The 24,570-nt window shown below is 44.8% G+C and overlaps 1 protein-coding gene across 1 annotated transcript; it reads left to right on the top strand.

Moving 5' to 3' along the window:
- The first annotated feature begins 304 nt into the window (after nucleotides 1-304).
- PPP1R10 (protein phosphatase 1 regulatory subunit 10) lies at nucleotides 305-19,589 on the top strand. Its single transcript, XM_058733245.1, has 20 exons — nucleotides 305-423; nucleotides 646-1,168; nucleotides 7,347-7,464; nucleotides 8,149-8,235; nucleotides 8,390-8,525; nucleotides 9,767-9,818; nucleotides 12,073-12,150; nucleotides 12,535-12,708; nucleotides 12,916-13,021; nucleotides 13,134-13,246; nucleotides 14,858-14,958; nucleotides 15,218-15,365; nucleotides 15,443-15,601; nucleotides 15,703-15,949; nucleotides 16,134-16,197; nucleotides 16,298-16,492; nucleotides 16,641-16,716; nucleotides 16,959-17,072; nucleotides 17,232-18,032; nucleotides 18,328-19,589. The coding sequence occupies exons 3-20, from the start codon at nucleotides 7,358-7,360 to the stop codon at nucleotides 18,435-18,437; spliced, it is 2,868 nt and encodes a 955-aa protein (XP_058589228.1). The 5' UTR covers nucleotides 305-423; nucleotides 646-1,168; nucleotides 7,347-7,357; the 3' UTR covers nucleotides 18,438-19,589.
- Nucleotides 19,590-24,570: the final 4,981 nt, after the last annotated feature.

Below are 24,570 nucleotides of genomic sequence, written 5' to 3'. Positions count from 1 at the left end.
GATTCTTAGATCTCATACTAAGGGCTTGCGATTTAAACAATTTTGAAGGGGATTTCGACCGACGTCTTCTCAATGCGCACGCGCCGGCCCGGTTCTACCAACCAGGGTGAGAAATGTTCTGGAGGACGGAAGTGGTGGAAGCAGAGGAAAGGGAGGTGCTAGGCTCTGCGGTCACGCGCTTGCCGGGGGGGCCAGGAAGGAGGCGGAAGAAGGTCCCGGGGGAGGAAGGGGCTGAGCGAAGGTGAAGGAAGGATAGCCAATCAGCTAGCGAGTTGTCTTTCGCGTTGGCCAATGAATTCATGCCTCGCGCACAATGTCTCGCGACAAGGGCGTTTCACTAGCATGTTTGGGCGCGTTGGGCGGCGTCCGGGTATAAAAGACTCCGCCCGAGCAGACAGCCGCCATTCTGGGGTTCGTTTAGAGGTAAGTTTGGGTGTTTTGTCGGTTTGAGGGTTAAGTTTTGTTGATTTTGTTGGACTGAGGAGGGGGTTAGGGATGGGTTCTGTGGAGGGTCATGGCTTATAAAAGGCGGCTGTGTTCGGGATGGGACCTGGATGTGATTGGAGACAACAGATATGGTATTTTGGGTGTTTAAAGCAGCCCGTATTGATTATATCTTTCTCCCTTGTGTTCCTTTTATCCTAGGTTTGAATTTTCTCGGAGAAAGACAGGCCGGCCACGAGGAAAAAAACAAGCCGCAGCAACATCTAAGCCCTTGAAAGGATCCTGAAAGAGGGGGGAAAGGGAAAACCGCAGCCACCAGCCCAACCACTTGTGTCTTCTGCCCCTTCCCACCTATCTTGCCCACCCCACCAGCCCACGCTGCATGGGACTTGCAATCTGTGGCCGAAGGACCGTCACCACATAACTTCAAAAATAATCAACCACCCACCCTTCCCAAACCCACCCAAATTCACTCATCCAGCGTTTACTTTTTTGAATCCACTCAGAACTTTTTTTCTACGACCCCCCCTCCCTAAATGGAGTTGGGTGGGGGGAAAATGAATACTGAGTTGGCCTTCGTTTTTTTAAGAGACTTTTTGATCCAATGAGGCCCCCCAAATAATTGAGTTTTGGGTCTTGGTTGGTTGTTTTATTTTTTTTCTCCAAAATTTGAGCCCCCTCCCCCCCTGAGCCCGAGGTGCTGACGTCGCAAAAAAATTGGATAGTAAGTGTCGAATTTTCCAAAACCAGCCTTGCAACAAGAAATCAACGTTTCCCGTTGTGAAACCAAAAATAATGAGAGGAAGAAATGAGACAATAGAACAAAATAGAGAACTGGAGAAGGACCAAGCCGGTCACTTAATCTCCATTAAAAAAGGGCCTTTGGTCTAAACAGTCTTGTTCTCTCTCCCCTGCCACCTACCTTCCTGCCCTGCTGCAGGCAAGGAAAGGGTGGAGGGAGGGCCAGCAAGTGAGGATTTTGATGGTTAACCCTTGGTAATCCAGCCAATTTCCAGACTGCCAAAGCCATAAGTGTTTGCTTTTTATAAGGAGGAATGGTTAACTTCCTCGTTAGCAGTCTTCAAAAGGGTTAATGAGCTCACATACAAAAGATGGTGGATCTTGTGGCCCAGAAGTCCCACTTCTTTGTGTGTGAGACAAGCAGGGCGCCTTTCAATTTGCCAGATTAATAAGCAATCTGTACATAAAGATTGCAGGGTAAGGAGATGGGCAGAGAAATAATAGCTGGCTATGACTTTAAATGATTGTTAAATCCTCTCAATTTTAATGTAATTTGCTTGGGATATATTTGTGTGGTTAAAATAGGTGGCAATCTAGGAATAAAGATTGCAAGACACTTAATTCAGTACAAAACTATAATCTTAGTGCCAGTACATACAAGATAATGGGGAGGTAAAGAATGTTTTTAATTGTTGCAGGTTGCGCAGGTTATTTAAGAGGAAAAAAGTGATTAACATTTTAACTTGATGACGTTTTGGTGGGTGGGAATACAGTCTAATAGGGGGTGGAAAGGTTGGGAAATGTGGAATTCAGGAGTATAATTTTAAAAGCCATTTAGTGCAATTGAATGCTAGCTTTCTAAAAGATTTGTGTCGTTAAAAGGAATTTTTTTCTTCCCTGCTTCAATATGGCGACTTTCCTTGTCCTTTTGTCTTCAAAGCGGTGTTGCAGGTTGTGTCTTGGCCCATTTTTCTCCTGTCCTCCCACCTCAACCCTATTTGTTGAGAGGGGTCCAAGTCCTCCCCCTTTCCCTTTATAGGGAGGATGGGGGTGGTCGATGGTAGCAGGTTGAACCTCAATTGCAAATTCAATTCTTCCCCACAGAAAAATGTTCTTTTAAATATTTTAATTGGTTTTATTTTCACAACTCTCTTACTCAAATTAGGTTAAAGACCATTCAGGGTGGGTGGCTGGTTTGGGGTATTTTACTGAGAAGGGTTGTTTTCTAATGTAACTAGCTGCCGGCAGAGCCGGAATAGCTTTTTTAAGTTTTCCTCTTCTCCATTACAAAATGGCGTCGTCCCTGCTTCTTTGTTGTTTTTTCTCCCCCTTTTGCCATCCAGAGCTTAGGGCCGCCCTAGAAACTTGGTCAAGGGGGAGGAGCAGCATGGAAAGGTGATGTAATCAGCTTTCTTCCTCTCCACCCTCTTGAAACTCCACCCCTGAGCAGATGCTTTCTGGACTCCCTGTGCACGCTGCTGCTAGACAGGAAAAGACATTTTCTGTATTTTCTTTAGAGTATCTTTTATATTCTTAAGAGGGAAAAGCTTATAGGGATTAGGTCTTGAAGTTGTCCATCTCCTGGGCAGCTCTAGTTTTTATATTTAACAATCAAAGCCTGTTGCTTTTATTTTCATCTTCCTTCACTCATCACAACAGCTTGGAAATTTTCCCCGCTTCAGTTGCCAGGGGTGGAAAACCAGTCAAACCAACTATACTTTGGGAGCCTTCTGGTGGTGTGTGCTGTGTGTGTGTGTGTGAGCTGTGTGTATGTATGTATGTATGTAGGTGTGGTGTGGTGCGGGGGATACTGGGGAAAGGAGAACTTGTGGAAGTGACTTGAATAGACAAGTGGGGCCTAATACTGAAATGTGCCCTTTCTGTCCAGGAACCAGCCCTTGGGCCTGCATTTGGTCGCTTTGTATAATGAGACGGGAGGGTGGGTACCTGAGGACTTCTTTTAAATCACCCTTATTCCCTTATCCCACCTCTGGGTTTGGGGATAAACTCTTTGTGTTCAGTGCTGTGTCACGTTCTCCAGTTGCTTAGCTCCTGTACATTGGTACTAGGATGAGAAGTGAATAGGAAAGGAAGCGGCAGTTGTAAACTCAAGGCAGGGGGATGCAAGCTACGGTGTCTGGTAAGCAAAACCTTTCTGGTATTACATTTCAAAACCTTCATTTCTTTTTTCCAAAGAGCCACCCTTTTTGAATTTCTTTTTCCTTCCCTTTAGAAAGAAATTCCTTAAAAACATTAATGGGAAAATAATGTCTTCATTTTTCAACTTGTGCAGTGCTTTAACAGTTGGTGCATGTTCAAAGCCATGCCCTATCTGAGGGTGGTATTGGGTATCCTGTCCCTTATCTATCTTCCTCCAACTTTTTCAGTCAAATCTTTGTCCAACTCTCCATATACTTTTCATTTTTTAAAGTCCTGCCTTGAAGCGTGGAGTTTCTAGGCAAAATTGGAAAGCCCTTTTGAACACCTGTCCTGTGGTGACTTGGTGAGACTTCAGGGCTAATTTTCTGTTGGGTACTGATTCTCAAATTAGTGCTTAAACTTCTGGATTGGGTGGGAGGGACTCTTCCACATGTCTATTGACCACAAGTTTTTTATCTTTTAAGCAGTTTGCCATGTGCCTCTGCAGCATACCTTCCTTGGGAGCTGAACATTCTACCCATTGGGGTTCCTGATCTCTAGTGAACAGGGGATTAATAAAGAAGATCTTCCTTAACATGGGAGATAGGGAAACCACATCCATCCAGAGAACCTTGGAGAACCTGATCCTTGTAGTTTGTGGCCAGAGTTATTTTCTGGGATACTTTGCTGGCAGGTGGGGGGTGATTTTACATCCTTACTGAAAGGCAAATAAGGTTTCCGGGAGATCACTATCAGGTTTTCAAAAGAAGTTTAAGGGGTAGGGCTTATGCTTAAGAGAGGTAAGACCTTGTACATCACCCAAGAGACCTAATTCAGTTCACTGAGTCCTATTAGGAAATACCTCAAACACCAAGGAAAGGAAGGGTGGGGGGAGTGTAAGAGGTCAGGTACAAAACATTTTCATTTCCAGAAGTGCTAAGACTTCTCTAAGTCAAGGTAAACTCAGACTCCTTCCTTGTTATGAGTGTTGTGATTGTATTTAGAAGGGCTCTGATTTGCATAGGGTTTTTGTCCTGAACCAATTAAGTTCTTTTTTCTTGGTGATGGGTATGGAATAATTTTCGCCAAGCTAGATATTTTTCACCTTGTTAACTGAGTAACCCTCAAGGAAAACTCATTTCAGAGGCAGGAGTTGGTGTCACTTAAGGACTTTTTAAATTTCTGGTAAGAAAGGTAGAAAATTTCCCAGTGCCTTGTGTCAGTAGTGCTCATCTCTGCTTGCAAATATCCTCCATAAGAAGGAATGCACAGCTTAGAAGAAGGTGGAGATAAGGCTGGGGTTATTTCCCTCTCCCCGGCCCTTCTTATTCTGTATGTTCTATCTTGGAGGAAATTAAAAGAGCAAACGTCATGCCCTAGATTATTTTTGGTTCCAGAAAGCTTCCTCAAGCATTCATTCCAAGCTCCAGATATGACTAGGTAATGTTGACACTTAGTTATTGCCCCTCCTTCCCTGTTCAACTCCTTTGCCTTTTCCACTGTAGGCCTGTGCCAGGAATTTAGGTTCTTCATTTCTTTCCACTTGAGTGCCTTGTAGCTTCTTTCAGAATGTACTGACTTTGAAGTAAGGAAATTTGGTTGTAAGACATTTGGAGTCCTTAATTTTAGTGAAAACTAATTTGCCTATAGGAAAACCATGAGAAAACCCATTTACATTTTCTCACAATTGGCACTTAGGAGACAAAACTTAGTTTTTGTTAATTATACTTCCAAATTATAAATAGGAATAACAATGGTGGAAACCTAATATTTAATATATCTGCTTTGTCTTCTAGCTTCCCCTGATTATTCTTGCTTTTTATGAATGGGAATGAAAAAGTTGTCCCTTGTACCCATTTCCAGCAGAAGGCACTGGACAGAATTTAGCTTTGCACTCATTGGTCTCTTTCCTGGGGATGGTTATTCTCTTCTCTCTCATCCTCCTAAGTGAAGGAACATTTGAGCTCAGGTGACACTTTTTTTGTTTCTGAAGGAAGTAGGGGGAGCAGTCCTGTTGATTTAGCTCGGACTTGGATATGCCAAAGGTAGTTCTCCAAGGCGATGTATATCCTACTCTTGGTTTGAATCATTGGGATCAGCTGTATTTGGCTGGAAGGGGTGTGGGGCGGGTAGGTAGCACTGGTTTAAAGTGTTACTTAATTGAAGGTTTTTGTCAAATTGTGTATATTTTGGTTGATGAAATGTATTACTTTGGATTCACTCATTGCTTTTTTAGTCCCCAACAAATGGGAAGTCGGTCTATATATATCCCATTGTGTCTGTGTATGTCTTGGTATAGTAGTGTCTATGGATCACTTTATATGGTGTCTTACTACATGGGAAAAAATGCCTTTATCTCCATGTCTGCCTCTAAGAATCATCACATTTCAGTGGATTTGGCTCATGGGCTTCTAATCTTATCCAGTATTCTACTTCAGTGTTTTTTTCTCTGACCTCAGGTTCTACCTGTCTTTGTGGAGGTTCCAGGGCAGCAGCAACAACAGCACAGTTAACCCAGAGTTGCTCACCTCTCGGAATTTCTTACCTTATCTCCTCTCTATTCAGCCCACAGGTTATGATCTCAAGAACCAGCCTCTTCCCTGTTTCTGCTGCTTCTTCCTTAGGTTGTTAGGACCTATCTATTTAGAAATTTGTTGGCCTTTTTGTTGAGAGGACTAAAAGGTTGAGATTGTTATGCTTTTTGATTTGTCTGAGAACATACAGAACGAATTTATGTTATTTTATAAGAAACTTGTTCTCTTTCCTGCACAAAATTCAGTCATCGTTGTAAAACACTGATTTTCCCACCCTTCTGCTGAAATTCTGTCTGTTATCTGTACTAGAAGCAGGAGGCAAGAAGTAGTTCTTGCCTCCTTTCTACCCAATGTTAACCTTATATTCCAAATGCAAGTATTACTGAGGGGGCTTTCTTTTTTGGTTCTCAGAAGTTTATATTTAGAGGTATTGTGGATAAAAATCCCAATCAGAGCCACATTGATTCAAGATTATCTTGGGTTCTGGCCTAGAAATTGCTTCACACTTCATCCCATAACAGAGTTTAGCTTTTAATGAGCTCCTTTTCTAACCTGGTCTAAAGTAGCTACTTAAGAATTTAATGGCATTTTTCCAGCTTCTAGTTCTACTCCATTCTTTTTGTCTCTGTGGTTTCTAATTTCAGGCCTTTCTTGAAGATCTTGGATGGTGGTGTGATTTTGGAGAGGAGTAGTGCTCAGATTTGTGTCTTTGCTTTTGAAATCACAAAGCAGTCTTTCTCTTGACTTTAAAACAATAAAAACATGTACAGTATTTGGTTAATGAATGACAGTTCTATTCAAGACTGAGGAGTGCCAGCTTGATCTCTTTTATGTCCATTTGTCTCCATTTCTGGGAGCTCCCCTCAACTCTCTTGAGGGAAAGTTTCTGTTACCAAGTTTTATATCACCTGCCATTTTAGCTGATATTCTCCTGGTGCAAGCAGAGCTCATCCTACCACTTGAGGTGATTATGGCTAAATAAGACTAAGATAAAAAGGAACCGACTAATCTTAGAAGACATTTAGCCCTGTCCAAGATTTGCCCAGTTCTTATTAAACTACAGGTTTTTTTCAGGCCAAATTTATCAGCTGCTAAGTAGAAACAGGAACTAATTAAGCAAAAATGCCTTGGAATGTTGAGTGTTTTGTTACAGGCACTTGTTTTTTAGCCCTAATACAATTTAGTGAAGTTAGCTATCTAGAAGGGATGTAACTGGGAGGAAGAGAGAAAGGTGTACTGCCCAGTCCATTGTCTTCCCATTCAGTCCTGTATTAGTACCATGCTTAACTTGCCAGGGCTTTTTTTCTCAGTGGTGTGATGGTCTGTGTTGATTTTTTCATATCTAGAAAATGGTGAGAGTAGTTGAATATAGATTGAATAATTAGTCACAGAATTTTGTCACATATAGAAATGGAAGTTATTAGAGGGCATAGTGGGACTGTCCTTGCCACCCACTTATTCTGTGGGTTTGCTTTGTCCTTGTCTTAGAAACCTCGATCATGGGTTCGGGTCCCATAGATCCCAAAGAGCTTCTCAAGGGCCTGGATAGCTTCCTTAACCGAGATGGGGAAGTCAAGAGTGTGGATGGCATTTCCAAGATCTTCAGGTGAGTCTGCCTATCTTTGGATTCATTGTGAGTAGAAGATATTGTATGTTGTAATATAACCTTAAGTAAGGCAGACAGGAATGAGTGTTCTTGGAGGGGAAAGGGAGAGTCAGTGGGAATTTGATTGGAATCCAATAATTTTAGAGTAAGCGATAGGAAAAGGTGATCCCTTGGTTCTTGGCCATAATGGAATTTGAATATTTGGATATCCACAGTCTTGAGGGAGTCACACTTTGGAAGGAAGGGAGCAGGGGAGCAGAATTTTTGGTTGTTTTAGGTCACATTCCTTATACCCAAAGTGTTATTTTCCCTCAGGAACCTTCCAGTTCCCCAGTGGAAGGGAAAGAACTAAACCAGTCCTGAACAGACTATGAACGGATGGCTGTTAGTGCTAGGTCTCTTGACCAGGAAGCAGAATCATGTGTGTCCTGTGTTAGAAGCAGTGATGCTTACCTCCCTGGATCAGAGACTTCAGTGTCTCCTGAATTGTCTTCCATCCTCTCATAGGTTTCCATTTCACTCTGGATCCATATCATCCTCCAAGAGGCTTGTGTGACCCTCCTACCCTGTAGCAAAGTCCCAAGTCATTAGGATTATTAATGCACTCCCACAGTTAGAGATGCTTCTGCTGAAAGAAGAGGCATTCTAGCTGCTCCATGTCTAACCTTAATTTCCCTCCTACAGTCTTATGAAGGAAGCACGAAAGATGGTGAGTCGATGCACTTACTTGAACATTCTCCTGCAGACCCAGTCACCAGAAATATTGGTCAAGTAAGTGGGGAGCTGGGCGGCTGAGATGGGAAGATGTTAGAAAGTGGGGGAGGTGAGGCCTGGGTTTCTAGATTATTGATGGGGGAGTAAGAGTGTGGGATGTGGCACTCCAAAACCTAGGAAGGTCATTACAGATTCTCCTACTTGCCTACAGGTTTATTGATGTTGGTGGCTACAAGCTTCTTAACAATTGGCTGACCTATTCAAAGACAACCAACAACATTCCCCTCTTGCAGCAAATTCTGCTGACCCTGCAGCACCTACCACTCACTGTGGACCACCTCAAGCAGGTACCTTAAGTCTTTACAACCCTAGTGCTTCCTTTTTGCATTAGCCTAACAGATAAAATACCCACAGTGGCACTGATGGCATTGCAGTCTTGGGCCTGTGAAGGAGCGTGGTAGAAAAAATTAGGAATTTGGGGTACCTGGGTGACTCAGTTAAGTGTCCCGACTTCAACTCAGGTCATGATCCCAAGGTTCGTGGTTTCAAGCCCTGCGTCAGGCTCTGTGCTGACAGCTCAGAGCCTGGAGCCTGCTTTGGATTCTGTATCTCCCTCTCTCTCTACCCCTCCCCTGCTCATGCTCTGTCAAAAATAAATAAATGTTAAAAAGAAAAAAATTGAAAAAGAAAAAATAGGAATTTAGTATCAGAAAACTAAATTTAATAGATGTGTGGTTGGGGCACTTCATATATTTGAGCCTTAGTTTTCTCATCCATTACTGGGGTTTTGTTTTTTTTAAGTGACATGCCACGTTTTTTTTTTTTTTTTAGGTTTTATTTATTTGAGAGAGAGAGAGTGCAAGTGGGGAAGGAACAGAGAGAGGGGGGATAGAGAATCCCAAGCAGTCTCTGTCTGCTAGGGCAGAGCCCAGTGTGGGGCTTGAACTCCTGAAACCACAAGATCACGAACTGAGCCGAAACCAAGAATCGGTTGCTTAACCAACTGAGCCTCCCAGGCACCCCTATTGTTGGTTGTTTTCAGGGTTAAGTATGAATATGTCTACAAAGGGGTGCTTGGGCGGCTCAGTCAGTTAAAGTGTCTAACTCATGGTTTCAGCTCAGGTCATGATCTCACAGTCAGTGAGTTCAAGCCCCATATCGGGCTTTGTGCTGTTAAGCCTCTTACTCTTGGTTTCAGCTCAGGTCATGATCTCACGCCTTCATGGGTTCAAGCCCTGCAACAGCAAGCCTGCTTGGGATTCTCTCTCTGTCCTCTGTCTCTCTGCCCCTCCCCGACTCATGCTGTCTGTCTGTTTCAAAATAAATAAACTTAAGGAAAAAAAAGAAATTGTGGCTGGAGCACCTGTCTGGCTCAGTCGGAAGAGTGTGTCACTCTTGATCTTGGAGTTATGGGTTCAAGCCCAAGCCCCACCCACATTGGGTATTTAAAAATACCCAATACTTAAAAATACTTAAAAATAAAATCTAAAAAAGAATAAAAGAAACTGTGGGTGAGTTTGTGCAGTTGTTAACTCTGAGAGGATTTATTTTCCTCCTGGCACTTAACTTTTCTCCCCATCTCTCATAGAACAACACCGCCAAACTGGTGAAGCAACTGAGCAAATCAAGTGAGGATGAAGGTAGGGGCCAGTCCTTACTTTCTGTCACAGCCCTTTCTCATTACTTCTACTTAGTTAATGCCATGTCTCACTTCCATCCTTGAACTGTCCTGTCACTCCTTGCTACCTCACCTTGCTTTTCTCTTTCTTTTAAAAATTGAGCTTCTCTAACCTGTCCTCTTTTCCTGTTCTCAACTCTGAATGGGATTTGTCCATTTCTCTACTGTTGAATGTAAAACAAGACACCACACTTTAGAAGCTGATTCTTAATATCTCTTGGTGTAAAAGGTATACACTTAAAATTCTTTGGGGAAAATAGCATCATCCTAGAGAGTGTCATCATCAGTCTGTTTTTCTAAATATAAAGCATATTCTGAGACTTTCAGTGTGTATTTTCTTAACAACAGATACACTATTTCTACCAGTAAACACCTTCCTTTAGGGCACGGACAGAATCCTGACTGCTGGAGTAGATAGATTATAGCTTTGGTGGCAACAGAGTCTTTCCTTTTCTAAGACAAAGCGTTGTGGACTCTTTGGCAAGGGTCGTACAGTTCTGGCTTGAAGACAGAGCCTGGCTCCAGAAAGTTACAGCCTTTTCTTTAGTGGAAAAAAAAAGGGGGGTTATACCCAGGGTACAAACCACAAGCACAAGACACCAGCATCCCACAAGTGAGCAGTATTCTAGCAGAGCTAATCCCCTGATCAGAATACAGGCTTGCTCTTTTGGCTGAAGGGAATGGTGTGCTAGGTCCTTTTGAAAAGAGGCTTTGGTGGTTTGGGTGTGGAAGGAGCATGTAGACCTGGGTAAGCCTATCTGAAGTTCCTTTAGCTATAGAGGAAAACACAGAAAACGTACAAAGATAAAGGGTTTAACTCACAGAATTGTTTCAGTGAAAGACCTTTTCTAGCTTTCTATTCTTTTAGCTGTATTAATTCTTGGTTTTTAAGCCTACTGAGCACTTCTGATTTGTGACATCACAAGTATCTTTAATAATAATTTGTAATGTAAAAATACATTACAGAAGATCCTTTTAAATCATTGCCCATCTCTTGTTTCTTCATTGTCGGGTATATTCTCTGTTTTCCAGTTGGCTCAATTGTATGCTGCCACTTTTGAATATAGGTGTAATTCTTGTATAATTTCTTTGGATACTGTAATTTATATATTCCTTATAGACTGTAAAGTTTCATTAGACCATAATTTCATTTGGTCCAAAAGGTTTATAATATCCCTGCATTGGGGATGCCTTGGGGTTCATGTTGCCTTAAGTATAGAAATTGCTGGTTTTGTGAATATTTGAAAAGTTAGGTTTTAATGTTTTAAACAATCTCATTATTAAGTGAGTCTGTAAGTGAAAGTGTTGGTAAGAGGAGGGGTGCCATAGATAACGTTATTTGCCAAGCACAAAAGCCAAGAGCTGTAAAGGATTTTTTAAAGTTTATTTATTTTTGAGGGGGGGAGGGGCAGAGAGAGAGGAAGAGAAAGAATGCCAAGCAGGCTCAGTGCTCTGAGCATGGAGCCTGATAAGGGGCCTGATCTCACGAACTGTGAGATCATGACCTGAGCTGAAACCAAGAGTTGGATGCTTAACCAGCTGAGCCACCTGGGTCAGACTCTTGGTTTCGGCTCAAGCCATGATCTCACGGTTCCTGGGTTCCAGTCCCAAATCCAGCTCTGTGCTGGCAGCATGGAGCTTGTTTGGTATTCTCATATTCTCTCTCTCCTTCTTTCTGCCCCTCCCTTGCTCATGCTTGCTCTCTCTCAAACTTAAAAAAAAAAAAAAAAAAAAAAAAAAGATGGATCTAAATCTGCCTCCTTTGAACTTTGTCTTTAGGCACAACACAAACTAATACTGGTTAGGGGAAGAGCATTGGCACTGGCTTCGTTCTGGTTTTCTAGCTTTCTCTTTCTCACTTTGTGAAGGAGGTTTAAAAATCTTTGGAATATAACAACCACATGAAGTATATATAAAACAACTGATGTAGTTTTTATAATGTATTCTGTGTGTAATTGATGTTCATTCTCCCTCTTCCCCACCTCTGCCCCGCCTCCCCTCCCAGTGTTGAATTGGAATAGAAGACTGCTATATGATTCATCTTTCCATTTTGAAGAGTTTGGTTTTTCAGCCTATCCCATGTTTTTCTTAAAACTCTGAGTTACTTTTTTTGTTACACAGGTTTTCACAGTATATCTTTAAACATCTCTGTTTTCTGTTATTGGAAGAGTAATATTTTTAATTACTTAGGCATTTCCCCTTACTCTCACCTGTAGAGCTCCGGAAATTGGCTTCAGTCCTTGTCAGTGACTGGATGGCTGTCATCCGCTCCCAGAGCAGTACCCAGCCTGCTGGTAAGCTCCTTAGTCTTTTATCCCTTGTATTTATTTCTTTCCCACTGGGACATGGCTTTCAGTACCTTTAGCCTGCTTCATCTCTGAGAGTCTTTCTCTTTAAGTAAAATCCTTTTCTGCTTTGTTTTTGGGTTTTTTTTTTAATTTTTTTTTTTTTTAACGTTTATTTATTTTTGAGATGGAGAGAGACAGAGCATGAACAGGGGAGGGGCAGAGAGAGAGGGAGACACAGAATCTGAAACAGGCTCTAGGCTCTGAGCTGTCAGCACAGAGCCTGACGCGGGGCTCGAACTCACGGAGTGTGAGATCATGACCTGAGCTGAAGTCAGACGCTTAACCGACCAAGCTACCCAGGCGCCCCTCTGCTTTGTTTTTTAACAACAGAGAAAGATAAAAAAAAACGTAAAGAAGAGGGGAAGAGTCGAACCACCCCTCCTGAGCGACCCTTGACTGAGGTGAAGGCTGAGACCCGGGCTGAGGAGGCCCCAGAGAAGAAGAAGGAGAAGCCCAAGTCTCTACGAACCACAGCACCCAGTCATGCCAAGTTCCGTTCCACTGGTAGGGCTGTTGACCAGTCTTGGGACAGTCTGTGGGCGGATGCATACCTAGGGTCTTGTGGTGGAATAGCCGATTTATGAAACGGCACACACATGGAAGAGGGAAGACTAGTGGGTGAAGCTTGGACTGGATGAAGATTTGGGGTTGGACCAGGGAAGAAGAGTTAAGAGAGTTCAACCCCAATATCGTGTTTTTTCCTTCCGCCAGGGCTAGAGCTGGAGACCCCATCTTTGGTGCCTGTGAAGAAGAATGCCAGTGCAGTGGTGGTTTCTGACAAGTACAACCTTAAACCCATCCCCCTCAAGCGTCAGAGGTATGGACCACATCCTGGGTTTCTGCGTGGGTTATGTCTGTGGACACGAGGGAGAAAGAAGGGGCAAGTCACGGTGAATCAGAGATGTTGTTGACCATTCCTCTTCTGACAGCACCACAGTTGCTCCAGGAGATGCTGCCCCCCCTGCAGAGAAGAAATACAAGCCACTGAACACCACACCCAATGCCACCAAAGAGATCAAAGTGAAGATCATCCCACCACAGCGTGAGTCTAAAGTGAAGGAATATACTTGGAATTGGGAACAAACCCTTTTCATGGGAATGATTGTTGGGGGGTAGGTAGGGGATTGATTTCTTCATGTCCTAAGTGTGTGTGTGTCTTAATTTTTGCACTTCTGGAGCTCTCCTTTCATAGGATTACTTAGGGGTACTTTTAGAGTTGGTATTGGGAGGTATGTGACTGGTTAGGAGCACTCCCAGCTGCAGGATATTCTGTCATGTCAATGGGGGCTGGCTTCTTCAGTTATCTGAGCTCTAATTCATACTTAAAGCTACAAATTGTTTGCCTTTAAAAGAAAGAAAGAATAGGGGTGCCCAGCTGGCTCAGTTGGAGGAGCATGCAATTCTTGATCTCCAGGTCATGAGTTTGAGCCCTGCATTGGGTATAGAGATTACGTAAGATAAAAATAAAATTTTTTAATAAATTTTTCATAAATTTTATAAAAATAAAAAATTTTTTTAGTAAGAATAACAAGCATTTCGGGGCGCCTGGGTGGCTCCGTCGGTTGAGCGTCCGACTTCAGCTCAGGTCACGATCTCGCAGTCTGTGAGTTCGAGCCCCGCGTCGGGCTCTGGGCTGATGGCTCAGAGCCTGGAGCCTGCTTCCAATTCTGTGTCTCCCTCTCTCTCTGCCCCTCCCCCATTCATGCTCTGTCTCTCTCTGTCTCAAAAATAAATAAATGTCAAAAAAAAAAAAAAATTTAAAAGAATAACAAGCATTTCTTATATGAATCCAGCATATGCTTCCTGGCACCTGGAACTTATTATGTCCTAAGTTTTGTTGTTTGTCTTGTTTTGTTTTTAATCCTTTTCTTTTTTTTTTCATTACTACTATTATTTTTTAAAAGTTTATTTTGAGGGGCGCCTGGGTGGTTTAGTTGATTTAAATATCTGACTTTGACTCAGGTCATGATCGAGGTTCAGGTCACGTGAGCTCGAGGCCTGTGTCAGGCTGTGTGCTGACAGCTCCGAGTCTGGAGCCTGCTTCAGATTCTGTGTCTCCCTGTCTCTCTGCCCCTCCCCTGCTCACGTTCTGTCTCTCTTTCTCAAAAATAAATAAACATTAAAAAAAAAAACTCCAGGGGCGCCTGGGTGGCGCAGTCGGTTAAGCGTCCGACTTCAGCCAGGTCACGATCTCGCGGTCCGTGAGTTCGAGCCCCGCGTCAGGCTCTGGGCTGATGGCTCGGAGCCTGGAGCCTGTTTCCGATTCTGTGTCTCCCTCTCTCTCTGCCCCTCCCCCGTTCATGCTCTGTCTCTCTCTGTCCCAAAAAATAAAAAAAAAATAAAAAAAAAAAAAAAAAAAAAAAAAACTCCATGAAAGTTTATTTTGAGAGAGAGAGTGCATGCATGGGGAAGGGGCAGAGAGAAAGGGGAAGAGAATCCCAAGCAGGCTCTGCACTGTCAGCACAGAGCCCTATGTGGGGCCTGAACCTGAGCCAAAGTGGGACTCTTAAATGATGGAGTCACGTAGGCAGCCCTTATGATGTCCTAAGTTGGAGCAGGGTCTCCATTGGCCCATTTTCTGCCCAGATTTGTGTATAGGAATAGAATTGTGAGAGAGTCTAATGATTCCATGTTATGCTTTTTCCTTTTATAGCTATGGAGGGCCTGGGCTTTCTGGATGCGCTCAATTCAGCCCCTGTTCCAGGCATCAAAATTAAGAAGAAGAAGAAGGTGTTGTCACCTACAGCTGCCAAGGTATGAGCCCTGGGCAGTAGGTGTCAGTGACAGGATGTCAAAAGTAAAGTAGAAGGAAGGGAAGGGTTTAGCAGGTAGGGGTGGTTAGGGAGGACAACAAGATGTAGGCTGGGGTGCGGGTGGGAGGTTGGCAATGTGAGAGACAAAGTCTTCCTTTATAGGAACTCATGGGAGATTCTGTCTAGGACCATGGACTAATTGCCTTACCTTAACTTTGGCTTTCTTATCAGCTCATTAACTTCTTTTTCTTTCATTATAGCCAAGCCCATTTGAAGGGAAAACGAGCACAGAACCAAGCACAGCCAAGCCTTCTTCCCCAGAACCAGCACCTCCTTGTGAGCCTATGGACACAGACCGCCCAGGAACCCCAGTTCCCCCTGTTGAAGTCCCAGAGCTCATGGATACAGGTAAGTCTAGAAATTGGTTCAGATTTGGGGGTTTTCTGAAAGAAAGGGCCTGCGTCTAAAACCTCTTTTGCTTACAGCTTCTTTGGAGCCAGGAGCACTGGATGCAAAGCCAGTGGAGAGTCCTGGAGATCCTAGCCAGCTGACCCGGAAAGGCAGGAAGAGGAAGACTGTGACATGGCCTGAGGAGGGCAAACTGAGAGAATATTTCTATTTTGAACTGGATGAAACTGAACGAGGTTAGCGTGTGTAGATTCCTGTATAGTAGGTGGGTACAGAGAGTTTAAAAAGGACGTGGTTGTACTTACTTTTGCTCTTGTTTTTTTCTCCTTGCCAATAGTAAATGTGAATAAGATCAAGGACTTTGGTGAGGCAGCTAAACGAGAGATACTGTCAGACCGACATGCGTTTGAGACGGCCCGTCGTCTGAGCCATGACAATATGGAGGAGAAGGTGCCCTGGGTGTGCCCGCGACCCTTGGTTCTACCCTCACCTCTTGTCACCCCTGGAAGCAATAGCCAGGAGCGATATATCCAGGCTGAGAGGGAGAAAGGAATCCTTCAGGAGCTCTTCCTGAACAAGGAAAGGTGAGCAGAACAGGGTTTACGCTCTAGGCATGAACCATATCCGTATTAAGTGCTTGGACTGCTGAGGGGAACATGCGCTCTGGGGTAATTCAGAAGGGGGTGTAGGCTAGGAGGGAATGTGAGAGCTTGAATAAATAATTTGACTATCTCTTTTTTCCCTTATTACCTGTGATATTCCTAATAGTCCTCATGAGCCTGATCCTGAGCCCTATGATCCTGTACCCCCGAAGCTCATCCCCCTAGATGAGGTGAGCGAATGCTATGTGGCATTGGAGACTGTGATTGATTTTAATGTGTCTTTCACATTTCATTTCCATTTCAAATGGAATTGTTCTCCTGTTCTTGCAGGAGTGTTCTATGGATGAGACCCCATATATTGAGACCCTGGAACCTGGGGGAGCTGGTGGCTCACCTGATGGGGCAGGTGGCTCCAAGTTGCCTCCTGTCCTAGCCAATCTCATGGGAAGCATGGGTGCTGGAAAGAGCCCCCAGGGTCCTGGAGGAGGGGGCATCAATGTCCAAGAGATCCTCACCTCCATCATGGTAAGAGTCCACCTTCCTCATTTCCACTTTCTCTGGAATCTGCTTGTCTTTTTACGCTAATATTCATCTTCTCACTTACCCCCTCATCTGCCTCTCTTTTCTCTGCCAGTTGTTAACCTTGCTCTCTATTCACCTTGCCTCCTCACAGGGTAGCCCAAATAGTCATCCCTCAGAGGAACTGCTAAAGCAACCAGACTATTCAGACAAGATCAAGCAGATGCTGGGTAATCACCAGGGCCAGGCCTGGGGGGAGAAAGCCTACTTTGGGGTGTGGGGAGCAGGGTTCACAGACAGTGGTGAGCCACGGGTATTGCTGCTAGATGGGGAGGGGAAGACTGGATAGAGCATTGCTCTGCCAAGTTGGTCTGAGAGGGCCAGAGGGGTGTACCTAAGTAGGAAGTCATGCCACTCTTCTAGAATCCTCTTGCTGACTGTTCTCTTTTTTTTTTTTTTTTTTAATTAATAGTGCCACATGGATTATTAGGCCCTGGTCCAATAGCCAATGGTTTCCCACCAGGAGGCCCTGGTGGCCCCAAGGCCATGCAGCACTTCCCCCCTGGACCTGGGGGACCTATGCCAGGTAGGTGGTAAACGAGAGGTTGGAATGGGTTTACCTGCTTGATTTTGGTATGGTAATAGTGTAGGTTGACCAAAAGGTGGGAGGAGATAGTTTAGGCTGGGAGAGGCTGTCCCTGAGTGTAACAGGTAACTGTTGCTGTTTCTTTTTTCCCCCTAACAGGTCCTCACGGAGGCCCCGGTGGGCCAGTGGGTCCACGTCTCTTGGGTCCCCCACCCCCTCCACGAGGGGGTGATCCCTTCTGGGATGGCCCGGGTGACCCCATGCGGGGTGGCCCAATGCGGGGGGGTCCAGGACCAGGTCCTGGACCGTACCATAGAGGCCGTGGTGGCCGAGGAGGAAATGAACCTCCTCCTCCTCCTCCCTTCCGAGGGGCCAGAGGAGGTCGCTCTGGAGGAGGACCCCCAAATGGAAGAGGGGGCCCTGGTGGGGGCATGGTTGGAGGTGGTGGGCATCGTCCTCATGAAGGCCCTGGTGGGGGCATGAGCAGCAGCAGTGGCCATCGTCCCCATGAAGGCCCTGGCAGTGTCATGGGTGGTGGGCATCGCCCCCACGAAGGCCCTGGTGGTAGCATGGGTGGAGGTGGGGGACATCGTCCCCATGAAGGCCCTGGCGGTGGCATGGGCAGTGGCAGTGGACATCGTCCCCATGAAGGCCCTGGCAGTGGCATGGGCGGAGGCAGTGGACATCGTCCCCATGAAGGCCCTGGTGGAGGCATGGGTGCTGGTGGTGGACATCGCCCCCATGAAGGCCCTGGTGGGAGCATGGGTGGAAGCAGTGGACATCGCCCCCATGAAGGTCCTGGACATGGAGGGCCCCATGGCCACCGGCCTCATGATGTCCCTGGTCACCGAGGCCATGACCATCGAGGGCCACCGCCTCATGAGCACCGTGGCCATGATGGCCCTGGCCATGGAGGAGGGGGCCACCGAGGGCATGATGGAGGCCACAGCCATGGAGGAGGTGAGAATAGTTCCTGCTCCCTATATGGTTTTTGGTGTTCCATACAAGTTGTTGGGGGAGCATTAGTACCCCAGGTGTGCTAGGCCAAACATGAGATCACCTCATTCTCAGCATGCATTCAGTTCCTACCATTTGCCCTTCCCCCAAATCCATAAGATTCCAGGTGTCCCTGAAAGAGAAGTTTTCAGGATGCTGTGGATGGGGTGGGGGTGGGGGTGGGAGGAAGTGGGGGTGAGGGTGGCATTGACCTCTGTCTGCCGTTTTCTATCTAACCATTCCACCGTCATTTCCACAGACATGTCAAACCGCCCTGTTTGCCGACATTTCATGATGAAGGGCAACTGCCGCTATGAGAACAACTGTGCCTTCTACCACCCGGGTGTCAACGGGCCCCCTCTGCCCTAGGGACCACCTCCTCTGCCCCACCCGCACACACCCCTGTGGACTGCAGCCTTGCTCCTTCTACCCTGTTATGGCTTCTGTGAGGCCCACTTTTCCCCTTTCCCCAGCTGATGAGGAGCCGGCCCCCTCAGTTCCCACCTGCTTGGGTTTCTGGGGGTTTTCGATCACTGGTGCGTATTGATGTACATATTTTCCTCCAGTCTGGGGAGGAGAGACTGGATACATTCTGTACCCTGGACTGCTGAAGAGAAGACCCAGTTGGCTTCATTTTTTGAGGAGATTTGCCCTATAACCCCAAATCCCTTTCCAGTATTGCCCTTAATGCCTGAGAACCTAAAGCTGGTTATCCTGGAGAACACCTCTACTCTCCTATTGTGGGTCCTCCACATGCACACAGAACTGATATGGGATCAGCTGCACTTATGAAATCATCCCAGCCAAGTTCATTATTCCTCATGGGGGTGGGGAGATGGTAAAAGGGGTATTATATATCCCACTGCACTGAGAGGGCTCAATTAGGCTGGATTTGAGTTCTGGAAAATATCATCCCCACTTCTGCCCTGACACAGGCTTTACATTGAGTCCTTTCTCAAGACTTTGCAACCTTCTGTGAACACCCAAGTCTGCATCATGGGTCTGTTAGGTTCAGTGATGGCCAATTCACATCTGCATCCAGTGGAAGTTTTAGCTGGTATAGGTGAGGCTGCTGGTGTTGGTCCACCCTTGCCTACAACTCATTCTGGAAACTTTGTAAAACACTTCAGTGAGACCAGCTTTTCATCAACTTGCCCAGCACGCTGGGCCTGACAGTCACACTACATGCACTGCCTTCAGGAGTTGGCACACTCTTTGCCCCCACCTGGAACCTTGTTGGTGTGAGGCCTCTGGCTCCCTTGCCCTGTCAGCCACCTCTGGATCCCACCAGGTGCCTTCCTGGGTGGGTGCAACAAGCTGACTTGCCCTTCCCCAGCCCTCTCCTTCACATGTCTCGGCATCAGTTGTTTTCTGTGAAAACAGTGGATTGGTTGGCTTTTGTGCAGGGTCTTGGGTTAGAGCCACAATGGATTTGAGGGATGAGTATTTTCTTTTTTTCTTTTGGTTTTGTATATTTTGTACATTAATAATAAACAGTGGAAAGAGAAGCAGCTTATTTAACCCCTAGTGTGTTTGGGCTCTTTGTTTAAAACCCAGCCATTATCTGCTGTTTGAGGTGCATTAGGACAAACATTTGTGGAGTGTGTTTTCAGTTCTTGAGCTAACATTTATTCTGTGAGGTCAGTGTTGGTATTAAGTGAAACACTTAAGGAATATTTTGAACATAAAACACCCATAGGTACAGAGTAAATCCCATGGGTCAACATTCTTTGAGTAAGCATTGGGACCTAGGGGAACACAGCTTTTCACAGATTGCTGGAGCTACAGATGGTGTAGGTGGACATTCACTTCAACATCCCTGTGGAGTTGCTTAGGGAAGGAATTTAAGTGAGGGTGGGTGAAAGGAGGAAAAGCTGGTGGCTCCTATTAAGAGCAGTTCCAGTGGAGAAAGTGAAGAAAAGCAGAAAATGTACGCTCCTCCTCCCCCAAGAAGTGTCTTTGCAAAATAGAGGTCACTATACTAAGGCTGCTGCTAGATGATGCTGGATTTTTTTTTTTATTTTTTTTTATTTTTTAGTGCATGAGCAGCGGGGGGGCTGAGGAGAGAGGGAGACAGAGGATCCAAAGCGGGCCCTGTGCCAAGAGTGGAGAGCCTGATGTGGGGGTTGAACTCGAGCTATGAGATCATGACCTGAGTCAAAGTCAGATGCCCACCCAACTGAGCCACCAAGGTGTCCTGATGATGCAGGATTCTTTTTTTTTTCAACGTTTTTTTTAAAATTTTTTTTAATTTTTATTTTTGGGACAGAGAGAGACAGAGCATGAACGGGGGAGGGGCAGAGAGAGAGGGAGACACAGAGTCGGAAACAGGCTCCAGGCTCTGAGCCACCAGCCCAGAGCCCGACGCGGGGCTCGAACTCACGGACCGCGAGATCGTGACCTGGCTGAAGTCGGACGCTTAACCGACTGCGCCACCCAGGCGCCCCACCGATGCAGGATTCTTAAGGGCAAGTATTGAAAGCCTAGTTGATGGAGTAAGATTCTTGGGGAGACAGGTCTTAGAGATCAGAACATAGGATTACTACAAATAAGAAGTTTTGCTAATTTTGAAATGGGAAATTAGAATTATAGTGCATTTTGAGGAGGAAGGTGGGGATATTGGGGCATGGGTTAAGAACAGTGGTCTTCAGGAGCACCTAGCTGGCTCAGTAGAGCATGTGGCTCTGGATCTCTAGGTCATGAGTTTGAGCCCCATGTTGGGCATAGAGATTTCAGAGAAAGCAGCTCGTTTTGGGGCACCTGGCTGGCTCAGTACAGCATGCAACTTGATCTCGGGGTTGTTTGAGCCCCACACTGGGCACAGATTAAAAAATTTTTTTTTAAAAAGGAACAGTTTTCAACCTTTTAGTGTTCATCAGAATCAACTGAGGGGCTTAAAAGACATGAGGAATGGGGTCCAGCAAATTTTCTAATTGAGTAGTTCTGGGATGGATCTAGAGATTTTGCATTTCTAACAAGTTCCCATGTGTTGCTGATGCTGATCTGGAAAACACTGAAAGACACTGCCCTAGAACACAGGATTGGTCACACGAGGGCATAACCTAAATTTCACAGGTGTCATTTACGTTTAGCAAGGCCAATGGGGCTAATTTTATCTTCTCTTTGCTGAGTCCTCAGAGGGGTTGTGCCCAGTCAGCGTATACAAGCTCTGTGCACTTAGGACCTGAGAAAAGCACCTAAAAAGAGGTAAAATATGAGGTAAAAAAAAAGATTTAAAAAAATATGAATGAAGTAGGGGTGCATGGCTGGCTTGGTCAGTGGAGTGTGCAACTCTGGAGCTTAAGGGTGTGTGCTGGAGCCCTACGTTGGGGGCAGAGATTACTTAAAAATTTTTTAACGTTGAAAAAAAAGTAGTACCAGCTCAAGTGGAAAAATCTAGTGGGCCACTCTCTGGCTTGTGCTTCCCTATCTCTGGCATCAAGCCACAAGAACTTTTAGAGCTCAAAGTTTTTTCTACGTTAATTTAAAATTTAGTTCAGCCATTTTTCTTTCAAATTCTCCATGGAAATCCAAAGCGACCCATTTCCATGCCTTCACCAATTCCCCTGCAGGCACTTCTCTCCATTTCAGCTGGTCTGTTCTTCCTTTCTGCTTCCATTCCCCCTGCCCCTGAAATACCCTTTCAACTTTAGACATTCTCTGTCAACCCCACCCAAAGCACACCAGTTCCATCTCCAATTCTAGATCATCACTGTTCTAGTTTCCCCATTCCTGCTCCTGGGCAGTTAACCTAATGTTGCAAAAAACACAAATCCTACCATCTTGACACCAACTCAACACTTACTGCTACTTGGCAATTCCTCTTGATTGGCACCCAAGCTCCTGAATGAGATCCATCCAGTGTGAGCACCATTTCCTCTTCACCTGAAAATATCTGAGCCTATGTGATCTTCCTTTCCCAGAGGAAGAAGGGTATCAGTTTCCAAGGCAGTATCTAACCCTCTCTGAGCATCTCCTCTACCCACTCAACTATTCACCCAGCAGCCAGAACAATTTTGTAAAAATCAAAACACGGGCACCTGGGTAGCTCAAATGGTTGTGTCGGACTCTTGATTTTGGCTCAGGTCATGATCTCCTGGTTCACGAGATGGAGCCCCACGTTGGGCTCTGTGCGGACAGTGCAGAGCCTGCTTGGGTGTTCTCCCTCTCTGTGCCCCTCCCACTCTTTCAAAAACAAATACACATTAAAAATAATAAATTCTCACCACTGTGTGAGAATGGCCTCCCATTGCTCCTCAAACAGTATCCCAACTCACCATCAAGGCTTACAGGCTCTGAGTGTCCTGGCCCCTGCTCTATCTCAAGCTGCCTATCTTGTCTATGTCAAGCTCTTCTGGCTCCAGGGTCCCTGAAACACTATGGTTTCTTCCCTGAGGGCTCTTCTTTTCCACTCACCTAGTTCCTTCACTACCTTCAGGCCTTGGCTTTAATGTTATTCCTGAGAAGTCTTATTCACTGGATTTAAAGCCCACCCCCTACCCTTTCTATCCTAGCTCCAAAGGCAGCAGAGTTCCTATCCTTGCACTAACAGAATCCCAAGCGATGCTCATGCTGCTGGTCTGGGACACTTTGAACATCACTACCCAGAACAGCCAGTTCGGTGTCCCAGTTGTTGCATTTAGCACTGGCCACAAAATGGCAACTTTGGATACTCCCATGCTGTATGGCCACAAGGCTCATTCCTGGTTTTCACTTTTCTTATTGTAGTTTCTTACTGTAGTGTACTGGCACTATTTCTTAAAACCTCTTTGTGTGTTCCTAAAACACAGTGCTATCCTGGCTCTCATGCTCTTCCAGGACTCACGCTTTGGTTACCCTGTCCACATTTTACACAGAGGGAAAATATCCAGGACACTGGAGTCAGCTAAACAAGAGCCATCATATCACCAACAACCATCTCTGTTGAGGGCAGATGATTGTGGGCAGGTCGGTGTCCTCTGTTTCATTAGGAAGGTATGCAGAAGAATCTCTGCTTTTCAAAACCATTTCTATGGTAGTTATTATGTACATTAGTGCATGACTTATAGATAATAAAAGTTGTCTATGAGTAAGAATATTTGTTAACAAAATTCCATTTTCCAGGCTTTGGGTTATCCATACATACTGTATCATATAAACCATATTTTTTGTTCTTTTTGGATTGTATTTTTTTGCCCACATTTAAGTGCATTATTAATAACTCCATTACTAAGTATGTATATTGAAGGAAAAAGTACAATTTGTGTCCATGTATGGAAGCTGTTTTGAAGCATCAAGTACTTGTAGTGAAGTTGATAAAAAACTTGAAATGCAAAATTTTGGTATTCATTTTATAAATAACATTCCTATATGTTTTATGCATCATCTCATCTAGACCAGTGAACTGAAAAGTGTAGAGTGTAATGTGAAACACATCTAACAAAAAAATTTAAAACACTTGAGAAAATAATTGCCTAATCCCTTAATAATCCTACAAGGTACTTTTTTTTTTTTTAGTTTATTCATTTATTTTGAGAGTGCACAAGCAGGGGAGGGGCATAGTGAGAGAGGGAGAGAGAGGAACCCAAGCAGGTTCCGTACTGTCAGCACAGAGCCTGATGCGGGGCTCCATCTCACAAACCATGAGATGGTGACCTGAGCCAAAATCAAGAGTCAGTCAGTTAAGACTGAGCCACCCAGGTGTCCCTAGGTACACACTTTCAATCTTTTTACAGATGAGAAAACCAGTACCAAGAGGCTAAGTAGCCTGTCCAACATCATACTCTTAGTAAGTAGACTTGAAACCTGGCTCCCATTACTTCACATAATTGTGGAAATTACTTTACATAAAACATCTTACTCAGGTGCTTGGTTTAAGACCCTGATTTTTTCCCCTCAAATTCCATAAGAGGAGTAGTTCCTTTCTAATTTGAGATGTTCCCTAACAACACTATTTCCACACCAAAACTACAAAATCTGTACCTCAGGCTATTACTTATTCACTTGGTCAAAAAATAGTCTCCCCAAAATAGATATCCAAGCTGTCAGACTTAACCAAACAGCTCCTCATATTCCCTCTGGAACTGGATACATCAGATCATTCTCTTCTTTCTCCCCAACTCCCACACATCTCTCCCGTCCTTTCCTTCCCATGCCTCCCCTACCCTAGTTCAGCATTTAGTTACCTCACCCACAACAAGTTATGGATTCCATTCCATTCCATTCCATCCTATAGTCGACCTCACCCATCACCACCTAAAGTCACCAACCACCTGCCACTGGTTACTTTCCAAATCTACCTCTCCAATATAATAGTAAGAAAAATGGCCACACCAGCTACGCTTTCTCATTAACTCCCAAATAGTTTTTTCTTCTTTCCAGGCCTGAGATCTCTCTTTTCCTACATTCCAAAAATGACTCCCTATTTTCTCATTATTCAAATTCTTTTTATTTTTCAAGAGGCCCACCCTGAAGTGATCCTGTCTATCAAATAATCAAGTTCTGGATCATCTTTCCCTTTTAT

This window comes from Neofelis nebulosa, chromosome 6, assembly GCF_028018385.1.
Source record: "Neofelis nebulosa isolate mNeoNeb1 chromosome 6, mNeoNeb1.pri, whole genome shotgun sequence".
In the NCBI taxonomy this organism is placed as follows: Eukaryota; Metazoa; Chordata; class Mammalia; order Carnivora; family Felidae; genus Neofelis; species Neofelis nebulosa.
Note: the sequence above shows the minus strand (reverse complement) of the source record. Positions and strands in the feature narration are given on the sequence as shown.